The 19,121-nt window shown below is 35.0% G+C and overlaps 2 protein-coding genes across 3 annotated transcripts in view; one reads left to right on the forward strand and one right to left on the reverse strand.

Moving 5' to 3' along the window:
* The first annotated feature begins 1,273 nt into the window (after positions 1–1,273).
* Positions 1,274–16,502, forward strand: echdc2 (enoyl CoA hydratase domain containing 2). The gene is given in 11 exon segments (XM_048208545.1): positions 1,274–1,860; positions 3,982–4,013; positions 4,015–4,050; positions 4,685–4,772; positions 4,941–5,027; positions 6,552–6,644; positions 6,837–6,893; positions 9,394–9,581; positions 15,891–15,989; positions 16,083–16,115; positions 16,117–16,502. Coding segments are annotated over 11 exon segments (972 nt in total). The 5' UTR covers positions 1,274–1,646; the 3' UTR covers positions 16,162–16,502.
* A 1-nt stretch (position 16,503) lies between these two features.
* zyg11 (zyg-11 family member, cell cycle regulator) overlaps positions 16,504–19,121 on the reverse strand; it is a 25,861-nt gene continuing 23,243 nt past the window's right edge. For both annotated transcript variants that reach the window (XM_048208544.1, XM_048208543.1), the window contains exon 16: positions 16,504–18,205. In XM_048208544.1, the coding sequence (XP_048064501.1) occupies positions 18,189–18,205 (17 nt within the window). In that variant the 3' untranslated portion in view covers positions 16,504–18,188. The remainder of the gene's footprint in view (positions 18,206–19,121) is intronic.

The raw sequence follows: 19,121 nt of genomic DNA on the forward strand, positions 1-19,121 counted from the left end.
CTTTAACAAAGCCTCTAAATATTTTCACGTTTTGATCTATGACATAAAACACACCAGTTATAACCCGCTTGTGATTTTTTAAACCTTCATTGTGACTTAAAAACGGCGGTTGCTAACAAGTTGCTAAAAGGGACTACTTCCTTTGGCGGGGCCTTTATACGTCATCATGACAAACAGGACATTTGGACAGCATTTCTCATGAAAAAGTGGATTAGTATTCATACACAGCGCAGATCACAATCAGCGAGCATGTTTTAAATAAAGTTTGAGGAAGTTTGGTGGTGGTGATCTTAATCTGCGACCATGTGCTGTAGTCTGTTTATAGCCTACTGTTAGCTTTTTATATCTGACAACTTTATTTAGGCTTCAAAATGTATAAATGTTGTGTTACCTTGTAAAGATTATCTTGATAGACAAAACATGTGAGTGTCATAACCCTTTGTTAAACAGCTTATTAAGCTTATTTTTTGCGATTTTCCAAAAGTCTATGGGAAAAATGCATAGGCTTTCGATCGAGGAAACCTGTGCGCCGCTAACTTCTGGGTTGGCCTACAAAAACACGTCATCTCTGAGGTACTCTATAGACACTGACATTGTGGCTGTCAAATGGTACAAATCGGAGCTCCATGACAATTCTGAGTTTACAATAATTTTTTGTAATTTTGAGTTCTATGAAGATGTGAATGTTTTTTACAAGTCAGAATTTCATAATCACAGTAATTCTAACATAGTGTAAATGCACCTTTTATACAGTTTACTGTCGTTTTTTCCTGCTGTCCTATCAGACAAGGCCCATTTTTGAGTCACAACCCACCAGTTGAGAACCGCTGAGTTAAAAAACACAAACAGAAACACACTCATAGTAGCCTTCTTCGGTCTTTCCTCTATTGAAAACTAAAGCACTACAGTACACACTTCATTTAGAAGTTTTGCATGATGTAAGTTAATAATTGTAATAGTTTTGGCAATTGCAAAGGCATTATATATCACACAAGCACCTTTAATATTTACGTTTAAACTTAAATCTACATTAACCACACCAGTTTAGGCTGTTATGTTCTTATCAGCTGAAATTGTCAATAAAAATACAATCACCAAAGCTGTTTTCTTCATTTTATCAGGACATGTGCACTTTATTTCCTCTGTAGACTTCTGCTGTAGTTATGAAACTGGCCATCATATCACATTATCGCCCTCTGATGGTCACCTTTTGTGGTCTAATATATTCTCATATTACGCTACAAGCAAGAGACGCGTCGCGTTTATCGCGTAAACAAAGTATTTGATTGGTGAACCGGGCGTCTACGTCAGAGTTACTCGCTTGTAGTGTTGTCAAGTCGTGTTACTAGGAGACTTTAAAATGTGTAAATAAGCTCGAACATTAAATGTACAAACATACACATATTAAACACATTAGGCTGCAAAGTGAGTCTCTCTAGGTGAAGGTTGACGGTTTGTTTGAGGAAGTGAAGTGAGGTGGGAAAATGCACGAGCAAACTTGACAGTGTTTGTTGTAATTTGGCGTTTCGCAAAGCTTGAATCTCCCACACGGCTTATTATTAACAGCAACAGCTCCGGTTTAATTCCGGGTTATACGGTTTCAATTCTGGTTTGGGAGCCAACAAGATCACTGTTACAATACAATCATGAGTGTAGCACGCAGAATTGTTATGAGGACTGGGATGTTTCTCATTCAGCCCAGCGTGCAGGTGATGGCAGCGCGGTGTGTGTTTGCAGGGCCGATTAAGCGACTTTCCCCCCCGGTCAGTTTTACTCAGTCCCGCTCGTGGTGCTCTGATGGGCCCGTTGCTGAACGGGATGAAGAAGTCAGGCTGCATCGGCTTGATGGTGAAGACAACGGTAGGTGCAACAACTAATATGTTGCTGTACGCTTGCAGACGCGTCCTGTAAAAGCACCTGTCTACATCTTACAGGTGTTTTTGAGCCGTTGACGTCATTTAGCAAAACTGAAAACGAAAGTGACCTCTCTTTATTAATATTATTATTCTTTTGGTCTTCAGGATTTGATATAAAGACTTTATGGGAATGCATAAGTTACATAGAGGGTTCCCACGGTTATGGAAATTGGTAAAGTGCTATGGAAGACTCCTAAGAATTGAAACAAACTTTAATTTATAATTAAAATAATATGCATTTAAATATTGCATTAAATATTACATTATACGTTAAATATTTCATATATAATATTTGAAATGTATTTTTATAATTGAAATATTTATTTTAATTATGTATATATATATATATATATATATATATATATATATATATATATATATATATATATATTAAATATTATAATATATATAATTTAAATATATATATATGGCTTGACTGTGGCTATATATATATATATATATATATATATATATATATATATATATATATATATATATATAATCATAATTTTAAAGTGGATTTTTAATTATGTTTGTAATTATGTTTAACAAGATTTTGTTCTTAAGTTTTGTAATATTTAGCCATTTAGGATTTGTAATCAACCCTAATTAAAATATATTAAAATATTTCATTAAATAATACATTACATTATTAAGTATATAAATATAATTGTAATACATTTTAATTCATATAAATTCATTAATTGATATAATGTAGTATTATAACAATTTAATTTAGGCCTACATGTATGTGTATATACACAAACAAACACACACATGCACACACACTTACATATATATATATATATATATATATATATATATATATATATATATATATATATATATATATATATATATATATATATATATATATCCATTCAACATCCATTCATTATTATTCCTTCCGCATGTAAGCTGTATTATAAGGAACTATGAAGGGTAGTTTAGAGCAGTGAGGGATTTTCTGTTTTTCTTTTGTTGTTTGCTTCATATTAAAAGCAAGTACAGCAGTAGGTACTGTATATTACGCTGCTGTCACTTTAATACACATATCTAATATATACGTGATTTCTTTACTTGCTGTTTACATTCACAGACATAAATGACTGTGCTTGTGAACTTTGTGTGTTTTTGACTTAACTTTGTGTGTATTTGACAGTTTAAGTGCAATAAGACATGAAAGAGAACTTAGTTTAATACTCAAAGGACGTGCCGTCTGACAGCCAGCTTTCTGTGCACGTGCTTCAGATGACTTGGGTAAAGTTAGTTTTATATTCGCACATTCGGACATCTGATAAATTCAGACTTTCCAATAAATGTGCAATAAATTAATGTTTGCGAATTTTAAGCAGCGACATGATATTGACAACCAACGATTGTCAACTTACAACATTTTTCACAGTCGATCAAAATAGGCAAGTATTGTTTTAATGGCATATTTACTTGTGAATGTCCACTGAATGTCCAATGTAGTGTGATTAACAAGGCTATTGAATACGGATGTCCGAATGTGCGAATATAAAACCAACTTTACCGAAGTCTTCAGATGTGTGCGCTCAGAAAAGCTGTCATGGCAGAAATAAGGTAATGAATATAGCTGCTAGCAGGAAATACGGGCGAAATTCAGTAATTTCAACAGGAATCCACACGATTGGTGAATTTCACATGAGAGTGAAATATTTCACAATGCAGATTTCACAACAAGTTAAAGTTGGTCATGTGTTAAGAAAGCTGCTTGGATAAAAAGTGACTTCTGTGTGAGCTGTGCTTCATGCATCACATCACTATTAACAATAGACAATGGACCTGTTTTTCCAGCAAAATTTCACAGAAAATTTGCTAATGTGACCGAACGTTTACAGCATAAACAAACTATTACAAGAATGTTTAATGTGACGTCACATCCCCTGTAAAGACTTTAGCCACAGTCAAGCCATGAGTGCAGTTACTATTCACATTTACTTACTATTTGCATACTGTTTGCCACCCGTTGAGAACCGCAACTGTAGGTACTTTGGCAGTCGGCACAGTTCAGTTTCTCTTTTTTCTCTTGTCTGGTCAGGTATAGCGGAAGTGCTGATGTGTCGTGAGAGGAGCGCGGAACTCTCTGGGACGCGTGTTTGTGGGTCAGGTGAGTCGCCCATCATGTGTGTGTGCAGAAAACCCCCTGTCCTACAGCATCAAGTCTCAAAAACATAGGAAGCAGATCTAGTCCATGAACTTCACTTCCACCCTATTTTTCTGATCTCTTCTGTGTAAATGTATGGCTATAATATGTATAAAAATGCTATTTTGTTTTAATTTGACCCATATGATGATATAGCTCCTCAATACTTTGACTGGTGCTTTAAATTTCCTCCACACATATTACAAGACATCATTCTTTTTATGATATTTTGAGATAATAGATTAATGTAAATAGAGAAATAATAAAGAATGTATGATATAACTGTTCAAGAAGCAACCAATCACTGGTATGGTTTTTAAATATTAACTTTACTTGATTTATGGATGTTCCATTTCTGTCCAGTTTTTTCTTTCTGTTTTTTTTTTTATCTTTCCACAAAGTAGAATAAAAACTCTTTAAACGTTTGTATTTGATCAGTTTTTCAAAAGAACGTCTGGCAAAAGTGTGTCAGGCCTTAAATAAATAACAGTGCACAAAGACAAAAATAAATCAGGCATATCTCTCCCAGAATTGTCTCAAATCAATATCTAGAGTTTTTATCTTTTATCTGCATCAATGTCTGTCATTCTCCGTGCAGATGAGAGAGCTGGTGTCATCGTTACATCATGACGCAGCGGTTCGTGTGCTGATCTTTAGGAGTTTGATACCTGGAGTCTTTTGTGCAGGTTTGTGAAAGAATCTGTCCCACAAAACCAAAGGCTTAAAGATGATGTAATTATTTTTTTTACAATACTTTCTCATGCTCATGTTTTATTGTATGCGAAATATTGTATCAGTATGTTGTAATAGAGATATTTGCATATGCCATAGTATGTCTTTTCGTGTGTTTACAGGGGCAGATCTTAAAGAGAGAGCCCAGATGAGTAATCCTGAGGCAGAGCTGTTTGTACACGGCCTGCGATCACTAATGAATGACATCGGTGAGACATGAACATGATGATTCTCATGAATATTGCAAAATGACTATAATCCTCCACATAAAGTGATGGAGGTATAATGATAAAGAACTCTGAATTCTGATAGTGTTGCACTGAAAAGGTAATGACTGGAAGTGAGATTATGAATTGAAGTGAGAATGATTGGATATGCATAATAAACTCACAGAAAGTTAATTTTCCCTCAATGTCCTCAGCTTTTGCAGAGTCATGGAAATAACATTTTAGGGAAATGCAGCATTTTAGGGAAATGCAGCTGTTTTATAAGCAATAAGGAAGATCATTTTCTATATAATTTTCTACCTTATTTAATCAAAAATATGGAAGGTGAAATGCTTCTAATTAAAAAAATTAAAACATTTGAAATTTTTCATTACAAACTATTTTATCAGCATAACAGTTTGAGTAAAAAGTTGATTTTGAAAAATTAACAGGATTTTCTGAATTTCTTAGTATTTGATTTTTAAAGTATTTCCTTCAGTTTCATTTTAGTGAAAAATTATTTTAAATATTAACTAATTTGAATATAACCAAAAACACATTCTTCTGTGTACCAGGCAATTCAGGATTTTCTCCTATTACAAAAAATGTGCGTTAAATTGCGTCACCCTGGAAGTGACATCATTTAAAGCATGACGGGAAAACAAATTGCTTGAACCATTTTCTCAATTCTTACATTTATTAATTGTTGACAGCATTTGTCAAGCTCAAAATTGACAAAATGAAAAATATATTATTAAATATATTATATTATTTAATTTATAAGGAATATGGTGGGTCAGTAAGATTTTTTTATGAAAGAAATTAATACTTTTATTCAGCAAGGATGCATTAAATTGTGCAAATAAAAAGACATTTACATTAATAAAAATGATTTTTATTTAAAAAAATGTATTTCTTTTGAACTTCCTATTATTATTCAAAGAATCCTGAAAAAAAAAATTATCATGGTTTCCACAAAAATATTAAGCAGCACAACTGATTTCAACATTGATAATAATCAGAAATGTTTCTTGAGCAGCAAATCAGCATATTAGAATGATTTCTGAAGGATCATGTGTCACTGAAGACTGGAGTAATGATCGGCTTATCATCACAGAAATAAATTACATTTTAAAACATTTTAAATTGTAATAATATTATTGTTAGTATTATTACTGCAGTGTTGCATAAGAGACTTCATTCAAAAACATTAAAATATCTTACCAACTCCAAACTTTTGAACAGTATGAATAGTATTTCTATCAGTAACTATAAACCAACATTTGATCCCAAGCTAACTATATGGTAGATTTTTGTTTGAATATTTTCAAATTGTAACTTTGTGTTATTTTCAGGTTTCCAATTACCAATCCTAGATTTTCAGTGTGTCCCCACTCTATAAGTGTGTCAGCACTGAACACATTCAAGTTTCAGGAGAGGTCCAGCTGTTTGAAGCCTTCTCTCATTAATGTGATCTATGATCTGTCTGATCCTCGTGTGTGTGTGTGTGTGTCCATTATGTGCCAGCTGCGCTGCCCATGCCAACCATTGCAGCAGTGGACGGCTTTGCTCTCGGGGGCGGTTTGGAATTGGCTCTAGCGTGTGACCTTCGCACTGCAGGTGAGCGGCTGCTTTGACCTTCCGGGGGTAGATCACGACAGGTATCACAGCTGCTGATGGTGCAGGTGTGAGTTTGCGTGATATGTAGTCATTCTGTTTGGCACGTCATGGAGAGGGGAATCTCTTCAGTCACGGTATGCGGAGGCTGGGTCCTTCAATTGACCTTTGTGTGTGTGTGTGTGTGTTTTGCAGCACATTCTGCGCAGATGGGCCTGATTGAAACTACGAGAGGATTACTCCCAGGGGCTGGTGAGAAAAATAAATGAGTAGATAGAGCGACTGAAATAATAAGACAAAAAGACAGCTAGATGGCAGTCCCATTACAGAAGAGAGACAGAAAAACAGGAAGTTAACAGAAAGACAGATGTAATTGGAGAGTGAAACAGCAGTGCCTTGCAGAAGTTTTTGAGATCCTTATACAATCTCTGTATTGAATTATAATTGTAGCTCTTTATCATGACATAATAGAAAATATACTTAAAGCAAGGAATCCCAGTTGAATCATAGATATCACCATACTTCTCCAGTTGATTGATTACATCAAGAATTGCAGTAGATTTTTGTATTACAAGTTTTATGAAATGTTATGTTTGAAAATGCAAATAAGGCATATCTAATATCTAATTAAATATGCAGTCATTTGCATTCATTTCCAGAACAGAAATCTGAATTCATTTTGTTGACATATTGAAGTTAAATGTTTTACAGAAGGGATTTTGGATATTTTTATCACTAAATCCAGATAACAAATCATAACGTTTTTAGGAATAAAATATATAAAATCAGGCAAATTATTTATGAACAAACCCCTCTGTAAAAACCTTTAGAATATATAGATAAATGTATTTAAGTCTAATTTCCAAATTTCTGGCTCTCTTTTTGATAAAAATACGATGGCTCAGTGAGGCCTGCATTGCCAGCAAGATAATTCACACTTTCAATGCCCAGAAAGCTACTAAAAACATATTTAAAACAGTTTATGTGACTACAGTGGTTCAACCTTAATGTTACGAAGTGACGAGAATACTTTTTGTGTGCCAAAAAAACAAAATAACAACTTTATTCAACAATATCTAGTGATGGGCGATTTCAAAACACTGCTTCATGAAGCTTTATGAATCTTTTGTTTCGAATCAGTGGTTCAGAGCGTGTATCAAACTGCCAAAGTCATAACATAACGTCGCTTCATAACATTAAGGTTGAACCACTGTAGTCACATGAACTGTTTTAAAGGTGCCGTAGAACGTCTTTTTAAAAGATGTAATATAAGTCTAAGGTGTCCCCTGAATGTGTCTGTGAAGTTTCAGCACAAAATACCCCATAGATTTTTTTTAATTCATTTTTTTAATTGCCTATTTTGGGGCATCATTAAATATGCACAGATTCAGCGCGCGGCCCCTTTAAATCTCGTGCTTCCCTCCCCCGGAGCTCGCGCTTGCCTTAAACAGCATAAACAAAGTTCACACAGCTAATATAACCCTCAAAATGGATCTTTACAAAGTGTTCGTCATGCAGCATGTCTAATCGCGTAAGTATGGTATTTATTTGGATGTTTACATTTGATTCTGAATGAGTTTGATGGTGCTCTGTGCCTAAAGCTAACATTACACACTGTTGGAGAGATTTATAAAGAATGAAGATGTGTTTATGAATTATACAGACTGCAAGTGTTTAAAAAATGAAAATAATGACAGTGTTGTTTCCGTGAATATAGTAGTAAACGATGGTAACTTTAACCACATTTAACAGTACATTAGCAACATGCTAATGAAACATTTAGAAAGACAGTTTACAAATATCACTAAGAATATCATGATATCATGGATCATGTCAGTTATTATTGCTCCATCTGCCATTTTTTGCTATTGTTCTTGCTTGCTTACCTAGTCTGTTGATTCTGCTGTGCACATCCAGACGTTAATACTGGCTGCCCTTGTGTAATGCCTTGAACATGAGCTGGCATATGCAAATATTGGGGGCGTACATATTAATGATCCCGACTGTTACGTAACAGTCGGTGTAATGTTGAGATTCGCCTGTTCTTCAGAGGTCTTTTAAACAAATGAGATTTACATAAGAAGGAGGAAACAATGGTGTTTGAGACTCACTGTATGTCATTTCCATGTACTGAACTCTTGTTATTCAACTATGCCAAGATAAATTCAATTTTTAATTCTAGGGCACCTTTAAATATGTCTTTAGTACCTTTCTGGGCATCTGAAAGTGTAAATTAACTTGCTGTCAATGGAGGCCTCACTGAGCCTTCGGATTTTATCAAAAATATCTTAATTTGTGTTCTGAAGATGAACGAAAGGTCTTACGGGTGTGGGTGGTTTAAAAACAGTTGATCTTAAACCGTTGAATTGCAGTTAGCAGCGAAAGAGAACTCATTTCAGTATGTGTGCGCTCTCGAGTGACTCAGCGATGTCTGAGAGACGCACACACACGATATGCTGCTCATAGAGCATGTGAGAACTAAACTGAGTGCTTTATGCCGCCTAATTGGGATTGAACGGTTAAATACATATACCTGCGTGTCAAAGTGACATGTATTTGCAATTAAACAGAGTGATTTATGTATTAAGTCAACATAAACAGTTGAAAAAGAACGGAGAAATTGAGTATATGCATGAGTTTAATCTTTGCAGCCGGTCTTAAAGTGACAACATCCAAATTTAGGTTTATGATGTATCTGATTACTTTTTAAAGCCATCATAAGTAAATGATCATTTCTTTGTGTGTTTGTCAGGAGGCAGTCAAAGGTTGCCCCGGACGGTCGGCTTTGCCATGGCAAAGGAACTGATTTTCACAGGACGCCGTGTCGGGGGTGAACAGGCTGCAGAGTTGGGGCTGGTCAACCGCTCCGTGCCGCAGAACCAGACAGGAGACGTGGCACACATAGAGGCTCTTAGTCTCGCAAGAGAGATCCTGCCTCAGGTGAGTCTGTAGGTCATTTCCATTATTTACTTCTTCTCTCAGTCTGAGACACTTTCTCGCCTCTGCTACTGTCTCACTGAATTATACTCTCTTCTGTTGTGAGCACACTTCAACACTATGGGTACACTCTGATAGTGTCCTCTTAAGTGGACTTCACAGGGTACTCGGCCATCTCAGATCATCAGAAGTGGATATGCTCAGTTCAAAGGGTGCTGCACACCGCATAATGATCAACTGTACATCACCAGGAAAATTTACCCATAAGTCATTAAATACCGCATTAAAGGCCATAAACACTGCATTGCAATTAAGAAAATGTGTTTGGTTGACTATGATAAATTACACAATTTATATATATACACTACAATATATGAATAAAAGTATTGGGACACACCTCTTAATTATTGAATTCTGGTGTTTCAGTCAGGCGTTTTGCCACAGGGGGTTAATAAAGGCCTTTTGAAACAAAGGGATTATAATAACTAGCTTCCGACAAACATCCATACGCAAGTCGACTTACGGCGGAAGCGTAACCTGCACTTTTTTGGGCTTCAAAATCGTGAGCACCATTCACTACCATTATAAAGCTTGGAAGAGCCAGGATATTTTTTAATATAAAACCCTGATTGTGTTCATCTGAAAGAAGATAGTCATATACACCTAGGATGGCTTGAGAGTGAGTAAATCATCTGATAATTTTCTTTTTTGGGTGAACTATCCTTTTAATGCTAGCCTTTTAATATCAGCATAAAAACTGTGCGGTGGGAGCTTCATGGAATGTTTTCATTGGGTTTCACCAAGTACAATGGCAAGCGTCGGCTGTAGTGGTGTAAAGCATGCCACCCCTGGATGCTTCTCTGTTAAGCAGTCTAATGGGCGAGTCTGGATTTGGCGGATGCCAGGAGAATGTCACCTGCCTGACTGCATTGTGCAAACTGGAGGAGGGGTAATGGTATGTGGCTGTTTTTCCAGTGAAGAGAAATGTAAATGCTTCAGCAATGCTATGCTTTCAACTTTGTGGAAACACTTTGGGAAAGGCCCTTTTCTATTCCAGAATGACTGTTCCCCAGTGCACAAGTCATAAAGGTCCCAATGTCTGTAAAGACATGGTTGGATGAGTTTGGTGAAGTGTGTGTGTATATATATATATAATATATATATATATATTAGGGCTGGGCGATATATCGCATGAGATTGTCACGCCATTGTTATTGTCATTGTTATCGCCATCACCTGCTTTCAAATGGAGCGGCATTTAATAGACAGAACCGTAGATCACTGAAAAGCCACGCAATATCGCGTTCATATCGCAGATGAATCGCCTTCGATAATGAACGCGATATTGCGTGGCTGTTTCATGTATTTCTAAACCCACTGCGAATGTTTCTCTTTGTGAGGTTTGATTAGTGATGGCTGAAATGCATCTTTACGCACAACTGCCAGCCTGAATGGAGAGCTTCTCAAGACTCCAGAGACACCAGCAGCTTCAAATACCTGTTTGCTGCTCAACACTGGCTTTTTTTTATAGCTGCCCTTTTAATACAATTAATTTTTTTGACAGGAACTTTCATTAATAAGCCTTTATCTGACGAGTTCTGCTGTGCTCTAAATCACACACAAATCTTATGATAATTCGATAATCTCCATTCAGTTTCACACAATATTAGTTGTTTTCATGCCTTTTGCACAACATTGCACCATTTCATGCTTTTCATCTTCAGAAAGATCTTTCTTCCTCCCCATATTGCATGAGAATAATGTGGAACAACCTCTAAGTAGGGTTTCCATAGATCTGGCAAATTATTTTGTCTGAGATTGATACCAGTTATCTAAAAAGACATGGATAAATAAACGAACAAACATTTTCTTAGAAAAACTAAAATCTGAATGTTTATTGTACAGAAATATTACTGATTTGTCTCTTGCATAATAATTTGGAACGCAGTGTATAAAGGGTGTAACGGTATTCGGTTCATGCAGTTAGACGACGAATACAGTCTGTCACAGTCACAGGCGATCCACACTCCAATTCAGAAGGGGGTGCGCACGGTAATGCAACGCTGTTTGCTAATCTCCACAACAGGAAAAAGAGCAGCAGAAGAAGAACAGATGATTTTGATATGTGTAATCTCTCAACCAGTGTTTCATCCATGGAAAAACATCAATAAATCAGCTTGAGAATAATATCTCACATAGCATTACATTTACCTCAGGCAAGTCATTCAGTGTCCACAGCATGTTAGTTCACTAGAGAAATAAACTCTAGAGGGGAGAGTTTCACATGTATGCACTATATTAGCTTATATTCATTATGTTTACTTTACCTGTTTGTAATGTCTTAATTATTTAATATATGTATATCATTTTATAATTAGATTTAGAAGTTAATGCAAAACCTGTCTTTTGTGAAGTTTACTTTTTTTATTTGAGTGTTGATTATTAAAATCAAAATTATTAAAATTAAAATCTAAAAATAAATAGCAACTGAATTTAATAGTTTGGACTTGATGTTAATTGTAACCTTTAATATTATAGTAATGTGCAAAGAAAGGACTCCTTGTATAGAGTTTACTCTACAGCATCAGATGATATTTTTTTATTCTGAAGAAAATGTTAATTATAACTGAATTTATTTAAAGAAGAGAGAGACATCATTTGTTCAATAAACCACTGTTTAATAAAAAAGAAGCAATTTTGTTTAGTTTTCTCCCCCCTGCTGTATCAAACCCGTACCAAACCATGATGTATGTGTGTGTGTGTGTGTGTGTGTGTGTGTATATATATATATATATATATATATATATATATATATAAATATAAATACAGTACAGTCCAAAAGTTTGGAACCACTAAGATTTTTAATGTTTTTAAAAGAAGTTTTCATCTGCTCACCAAGGCTACATTTATTTAATAAAAATACAGTAAAAAACAGTAATATTGTGAAATATTATTACAATTTAAAATAACTGTTTTCTATTTGAATATATTTCACAAAGTAATTTATTCCTGTGATGCAAAGCTGAATTTTCAGCATCATTACTCCAGTCTTCAGTGTCACATGATCCTTCAGAAATCATCCTAATATGCTGATCTGCTGCTCAAGAAACATTTAATGTGTACAATTGTACAAAATATTTGTGTACAATATTTTTTTTCAGGATTATTTGATGAATAGAAAGTTCAAAAGAACAGTGTTTATCTGAAATCGAATCTTTTGTAACATTATAAATGTCTTTACTGCCACTTTTGATTGATTTAATGCATCCTTGCTGAATAAAAGTATTCATTTCTTTAATTTCTTTTCAAAAAAATAAAAATAAAAATTCTTACTGACCCCAAACTTTTGAACGGTAGTGTATAATGCTACAGAAGCTTTGTATTTCAGATAAATGCTGTTCTTTTGAACTTTCTATTCATCAAGGAATCCTGAAAAAAAAAGTACACAACTGTTTTCAACATTGAAAATAATCATAAATGTTTCTTGAGCAGCAGATCAGCATATTAGAATGATTTCTGAAGGATCATGTGACACTGAAGACTGGAGTAACGATGCTGAAAATTCAGCTTTGCATCACAGGAATAAATTACTTTGTCAAATATATTTAAATAGTACACAGTTATTTTAAATTGTAATAATATTTCACAATATTACAGTTTTTTTTTACTGTATTTTTTATTAAATAAATGTAGCCTTGGTGAGCAGACGAAACTTCTTTTAAAAACATTAAAAATCTTAGTGGTTCCAAACTACTTACTTTCTCTCTCTCACACACACACACACACACACACACACACACACACACACACACACACACACAGACACACACACAGACACACACACAGACACACACACACACAGACACACACACACACACACACACACACACACACACAGACACACACACACACACACAGACACACACAGACACACACACACACACAGACACACACACACACACACACACACACACACACACACACACACACACACACACACACACACAGATCAGTATTTAGTGTAACCTCCTGGACTTCTTCCAGTTTCTCAAAGAGGAAACTCTGAGAAACCACATAAGATTTTGAAAGTGAATTGTTTCTGTGTTCTTGAAATTGTTGTCATACTAGTACAGCTGTAGCCACAGGCACTTCATTGCTTGTACTTTAATCCCATTTGCATCATGTGACACTGTTCTGTCATGGAGACCGTCTCCCATCATGACTCAAGACGACAGGCCGGCCATGAATATATGTATGGCCTCAAGACAGACCTGGCTTAAATGTGCCATTACAATCTTCCCTCAGGCCCCCTAGTGTCCAGAACACACAATTAACTCCATAACGCAATGTTTCAAAAGACATGCGCGTAATCGGGTGCATGATCTTGTTATGTGTTGCCTTTGGTGTAATATCGGTAAAATATCGGTCATATCATCATCATGACTTGGCATGTGGAATTGTGGAACTGGAATGTTCAGTATTGTACTAAACTCAAGACCCTGAGATCATCCTGCTTTTCTGGTTTTCCCAGTGATTGACAAGCCATTAAATTAGATCAAAATTAAGTTGGCCTATTTAGGTCAGTGTGAGAACAGCATTCAGACACGTCATGCCACAATAACTTCTGTCAGCAGCACTTCTGTCCACCTGACTTAACTGTGTCATCGTGATTGTGACCGTCTCATAAACAGATACAGTGCAGATTTTACAGTTGCAATGATTAGATAATAAACAGAGGCCTGTATCGTGGACAAACATACTTAAGTTTGGAGATTTATCTTTAAACAAATGAATCCTTATAATCAGCATAAATGCATGAAATTGATCCAAAGTGACAGTAAAGACATTTACATTCACAGAAATGAATTGTATTTCAAATACATGCTGTTCTTTTGAACTTTCTATTCGTAAAATAATGTTTTTCACAAAAAAAAAAATATTTTTCACATCATGCTGAAAAACATCAAATCAGCATATTAAAATGATTTCTGAAGGATTATGTGACACTAAAGACTGGAGTAATGATGCTGAAAATTTTCAAATGGAAAACAGTTAATATTTTACAATATTACTGTTTTTACTTTATGCAGCCTTGGTGAGCAAAATAAACTTCTTAAAAATAAACATATATTTTGTATATTATATATTACATATTGAACATATATAAATTGTGTGTGTGTGTGTGTGTGTATATATATATATATATTAGTACAGTACAGTACAGTCCAAAAGTTTGGAACCACTAAGATTTTTAATGTTTTTAAAAGAAGTTTTGTCTGCTCACCAAGGCTACATTTATTTAATTAAAAATACAGTAAAAAACAGTAATACTGTGAAATATTATTACAATTTAAAATAACTGTGTACTATTTAAATATATTTGACAAAGTAATTTATTCCTGTGATGCAAAGCTGAATTTTCAGCATCGTTACTCCAGTCTTCAGTGTCACATGATCCTTCAGAAATCATTCTAATATGCTGATTTGCTGCTCAATAAACATTTATGATTATTTTCAATGTTGAAAACAGTTGTGTACTTTTTTTTTCAAGATTCCTTGATGAATAGAAAGTTCAAAAGAACAGCATTTATCTGAAATACAAAGCTTCTGTAGCATTATACACTACCGTTCAAAAGTTTGGGGTCAGTAAGAATTTTTTTTTTTTTTTTTTGAAAAGAAATTAATGAAATGAATACTTTTATTCAGCAAGGATGCATTAAATCAATCAAAAGTGGCAGTAAAGACATTTATAATGTTACAAAAGATTAGATTTCAGATAAACACTGTTCTTTTGAACTTTCTATTCATCAAAGAATCCTGAAAAAAAATATTGTACACAAATATTTTGTACAATTGTACACATTAAATGTTTCTTGAGCAGCAAGATCAGCATATTAGAATGATTTCTGAAGGATCATGTGACACTGAAGACTGGAGTAATGATGCTGAAAATTCAGCTTTGTCATCACAGGAATAAATTACTTTGTGAAATATATTCAAATAGAAAACAGTTATTTTAAATTGTAATAATATTTCACAATATTACTGTTTTTTACTGTATTTTTAATTGAAATAAATGTAGCCTTGGTGAGCAGACGAAACTTCTTTTAAAAACATTAAAAATCTTAGTGGTTCCAAACTTTTGGACTGTACTGTATATATATATATATATATACCCAAAATCCCATATTTTTACCCTAGCTGAAATATTTTTGGAATCTACTTTACCCTATCAAATACCCCAGCAACCACATTGCAGCATGCTGAAAACTACCCAGAACACCTTAGCAACTTGTTTTCCTCCCTCTCCAGGCCCCGATCGCTGTACGAATGGCCAAAGTAGCCATGAATCGAGGCTCTGAGGTGGACATCTCTTCAGGAATGGCCATTGAGGGAATGTGTTATGCCAGGGTGAGTGTTATACATAAACCATATGAATCAAATCTGTACAACTTGGCAGTATTTTGTGTGCTTTGTTTGACTGAATGTTTTGCGGTCTCTCAGCTCATTCCTACACGAGACAGACAAGAGGGCATGGTCTGCGTTTATAGAGAAGAGGCCTCCGAGGTACATTGGAGAGTGAAAGTTTAAACAATACAGTACAAACATATTGAACATTCTGTACTATGACTATGGTTTCAGTTTCCCTTGAAATCTGAGCTTCACAATGCCTAAAGATAACAAAAATGCAAAAACTTTGTCATACTCTTCATTTTGTTTTATGTTTCTTGATAGAGTTGCTAAAAGAAGTTTATCCAGATTGAGAAAATACATCAAATACTTAAAAATGAAAAATTATTCTAAAAATAAAATAGTTTGTAATTGTGGAGCTAGGAATATTCAAATTTTAATATTTATTTGAATGCTTTAATTTGAGAAATTCTTTTACATGAACGTGTCAATAAAGATGGACAGCAGACTGAAGCAGCTTTACATTCTTTATTCCCCAAACATAATTTTGCATAAACGGGAATCTGAGCGGCAGTATGACACTGTAGCTTCCTCTGGTTTTTCAGCTCATTTACACTCTGCGCGAGGAAGATAACCGCAGTACGGCACAGAACCAAAATCCACATACGTGATGAGAGTATCCGCGCTCGGCCTGTAGAGTTCAGTGAAGCCGGAGGTCATTTGGTCCATTTATACAGTGGCAGATTAAACTGAACGTCAAATAATTGTTAACGTCGAAACTTAATCCAAAAACGGGCATTTCAGTTGAACAAACTGGCCAAAGTTGCCAAACACTCAACAAAATTAGAATTCCAGTCCAAATTATAACAAGGACTTATATTTCATGCGATTTGCAAGAACAGCTGCATGACACAACAAGATTTTCTGGAACAAAGCATAGTTGTTGGAGTATCTCATCATTATTCATGGCCCAGTTACAAACAGAAAACCAAATCCATGCTGCGAATAGAAGCATACACACATCCAGGGAAATGAAACATTGATATACAAAAAAAGCTTCTTTAGTTCATCGAAACAAAATGGAGCATCTTCTTTTTTTTTTTTAATAATAATAATAAACAGGACAAGTTTAACCTGCTGTTTAAACTTAAGTCTGTATGCATGTATGTTTTAGCAAGAAGGCAAATCCAATGACTTTTGGCAAATCAACTTTGCTCCATGATCCAGAACAAATATTCCCCAAGTTCTTGCCAGGTGCCATTTATCTGTGTCCATTTTTTTATGGCTACCATCACAGTCAGTTGCTTGATTTCTCCAAATGGTTTACGAGGCAACTGTCCATTTACTGACGAGTTCCTGCTTCACCTCGACAGATCTGTGCAATAAAGAGAGTCTGAAGGCAAAAGCTTTGAGTTTATTCATCTCCACCTGTTCTTTTGATCATTTCAGCTTCTGTGGAATCTTCTGCTTGGGTGTTCAGTCCATTTTATACCATTTTTAAAACAAACTCGAATCTGAATCGTAATACTTTGCGCGCAAATACGACACATGGACCATCATAAACATTGTCATCTGCCACAGTTGATATACTGTGTATAAAAATATATTTCATCCCTAAAGCTCTCATGCTGTTGAATGCATCTCACAGATCACACACTTTTTTCCCCTCACTCACACACGAAATTTTAACATATTCCACACTGAATTTCACCAAACAGTTCAAACTTATTAAATATGTTCATGTATTTCTACGTAACCCAACTGTATCCGAGTATATTATTGCATTTTATGCCCAATAGGACAGAAATCTGTCACATAAATGAAATTTCCTATGGAGTTGCATCCAAATCTGAGTATGCATACATAGCATTCTGATGCACATGCTCTTGGTACACGTGGACATGCACACACACACACACACACATACATAATCATGTATTAACAAACACACACTCTCTGAGCTGCTGCCCGTCTAAATAAACATCATCAGATCACGGAGACTTATTTCAAATAAATAACGGATTCCGTCGTGTGCAAACATATGCAAAGTAACTCATCCACACGTTCCTCTTAGCAGAAAGAACAGCAGAGTATCGTTGTCATACGGATGGGCACGAGTGAACACGTACACATACAAAAAAAAAAGCTTCCAGTTTTTTGCGACGTCCTATCCAGAGACCACGAACCAAAAGAGTCGTGTCATGGAATGTTTTTCTCTGGAAAACAAAGAAATTTGGAGTGAAAACTCATGTTAGATGTAAAACTGAATATTTAAACTTCAATTAAATTTTGAAAGTTCACCCAAAAATTTAAATTCTGTCATTACTCACCCTCCCGTCGTCCCAAACGCAAAGCTTTTGTTCATCTTCAGAACGCAAATGAAGATCTTTTTGATGAAATCTGAGAGATTTCTGTCACTTTATTGAAAGTCTGTTCATTAAAATGATCTTCATTTGTTTTAAATTTGGGTTAAATCACTCGACTCAAAGATTATGAATTGTATGGTTTAATCCAAGTCTTTGGAAGAGACTTGATCGCTTTAAATGATGAACAGATTCAATTTGGGCTTCTAAACACACATAAAGCGAATGAACAGAGTACTCAAATTTGGTAAACGGAAGCTCAAGCTGCTGTTTTGTTCAGGAATCTTCGGCTTTAGGTGTTCAGTCCATTTTGTACCATATTTAAAACAAACTTAAATCTGAATCGTAATACTTTGCATGCAATATGACACAAGAACCATCATAAACAATATCATATTGCCACAGTTGAAAAATATATTTAATTCCTAAAGCTCTCATGCCGTTGAATGCATTGATTAGCGAATGAACAGAGTACTCAAATTTGGTAAATGGAAGCTCAAGTATGAGCCGATGAGGTTCATTCTTGCATGTCACGTCAGCATGTGTGAGCTTCTGCAAGAACCAATGCTTATCAAGAAAGTAGTTGAGCTTTCGTTGCGTTGTTCGTTCGCTGATCAATGTGTATATGTGATAAAAGCCTAAATTAAATCCGCTCATCATATAAAGCGATTGGTTCTTATCAGAAGACTTGGATTCGGATTCATTTTTTAAATGGGGTACCACGAGATCTCGTGATATTAAAATGTGATGAGATTTCTCATCGAGGTGA

This window comes from Megalobrama amblycephala, linkage group LG11 (genome assembly GCF_018812025.1).
Source record: "Megalobrama amblycephala isolate DHTTF-2021 linkage group LG11, ASM1881202v1, whole genome shotgun sequence".
Classification (NCBI taxonomy): domain Eukaryota; kingdom Metazoa; phylum Chordata; class Actinopteri; order Cypriniformes; family Xenocyprididae; genus Megalobrama; species Megalobrama amblycephala.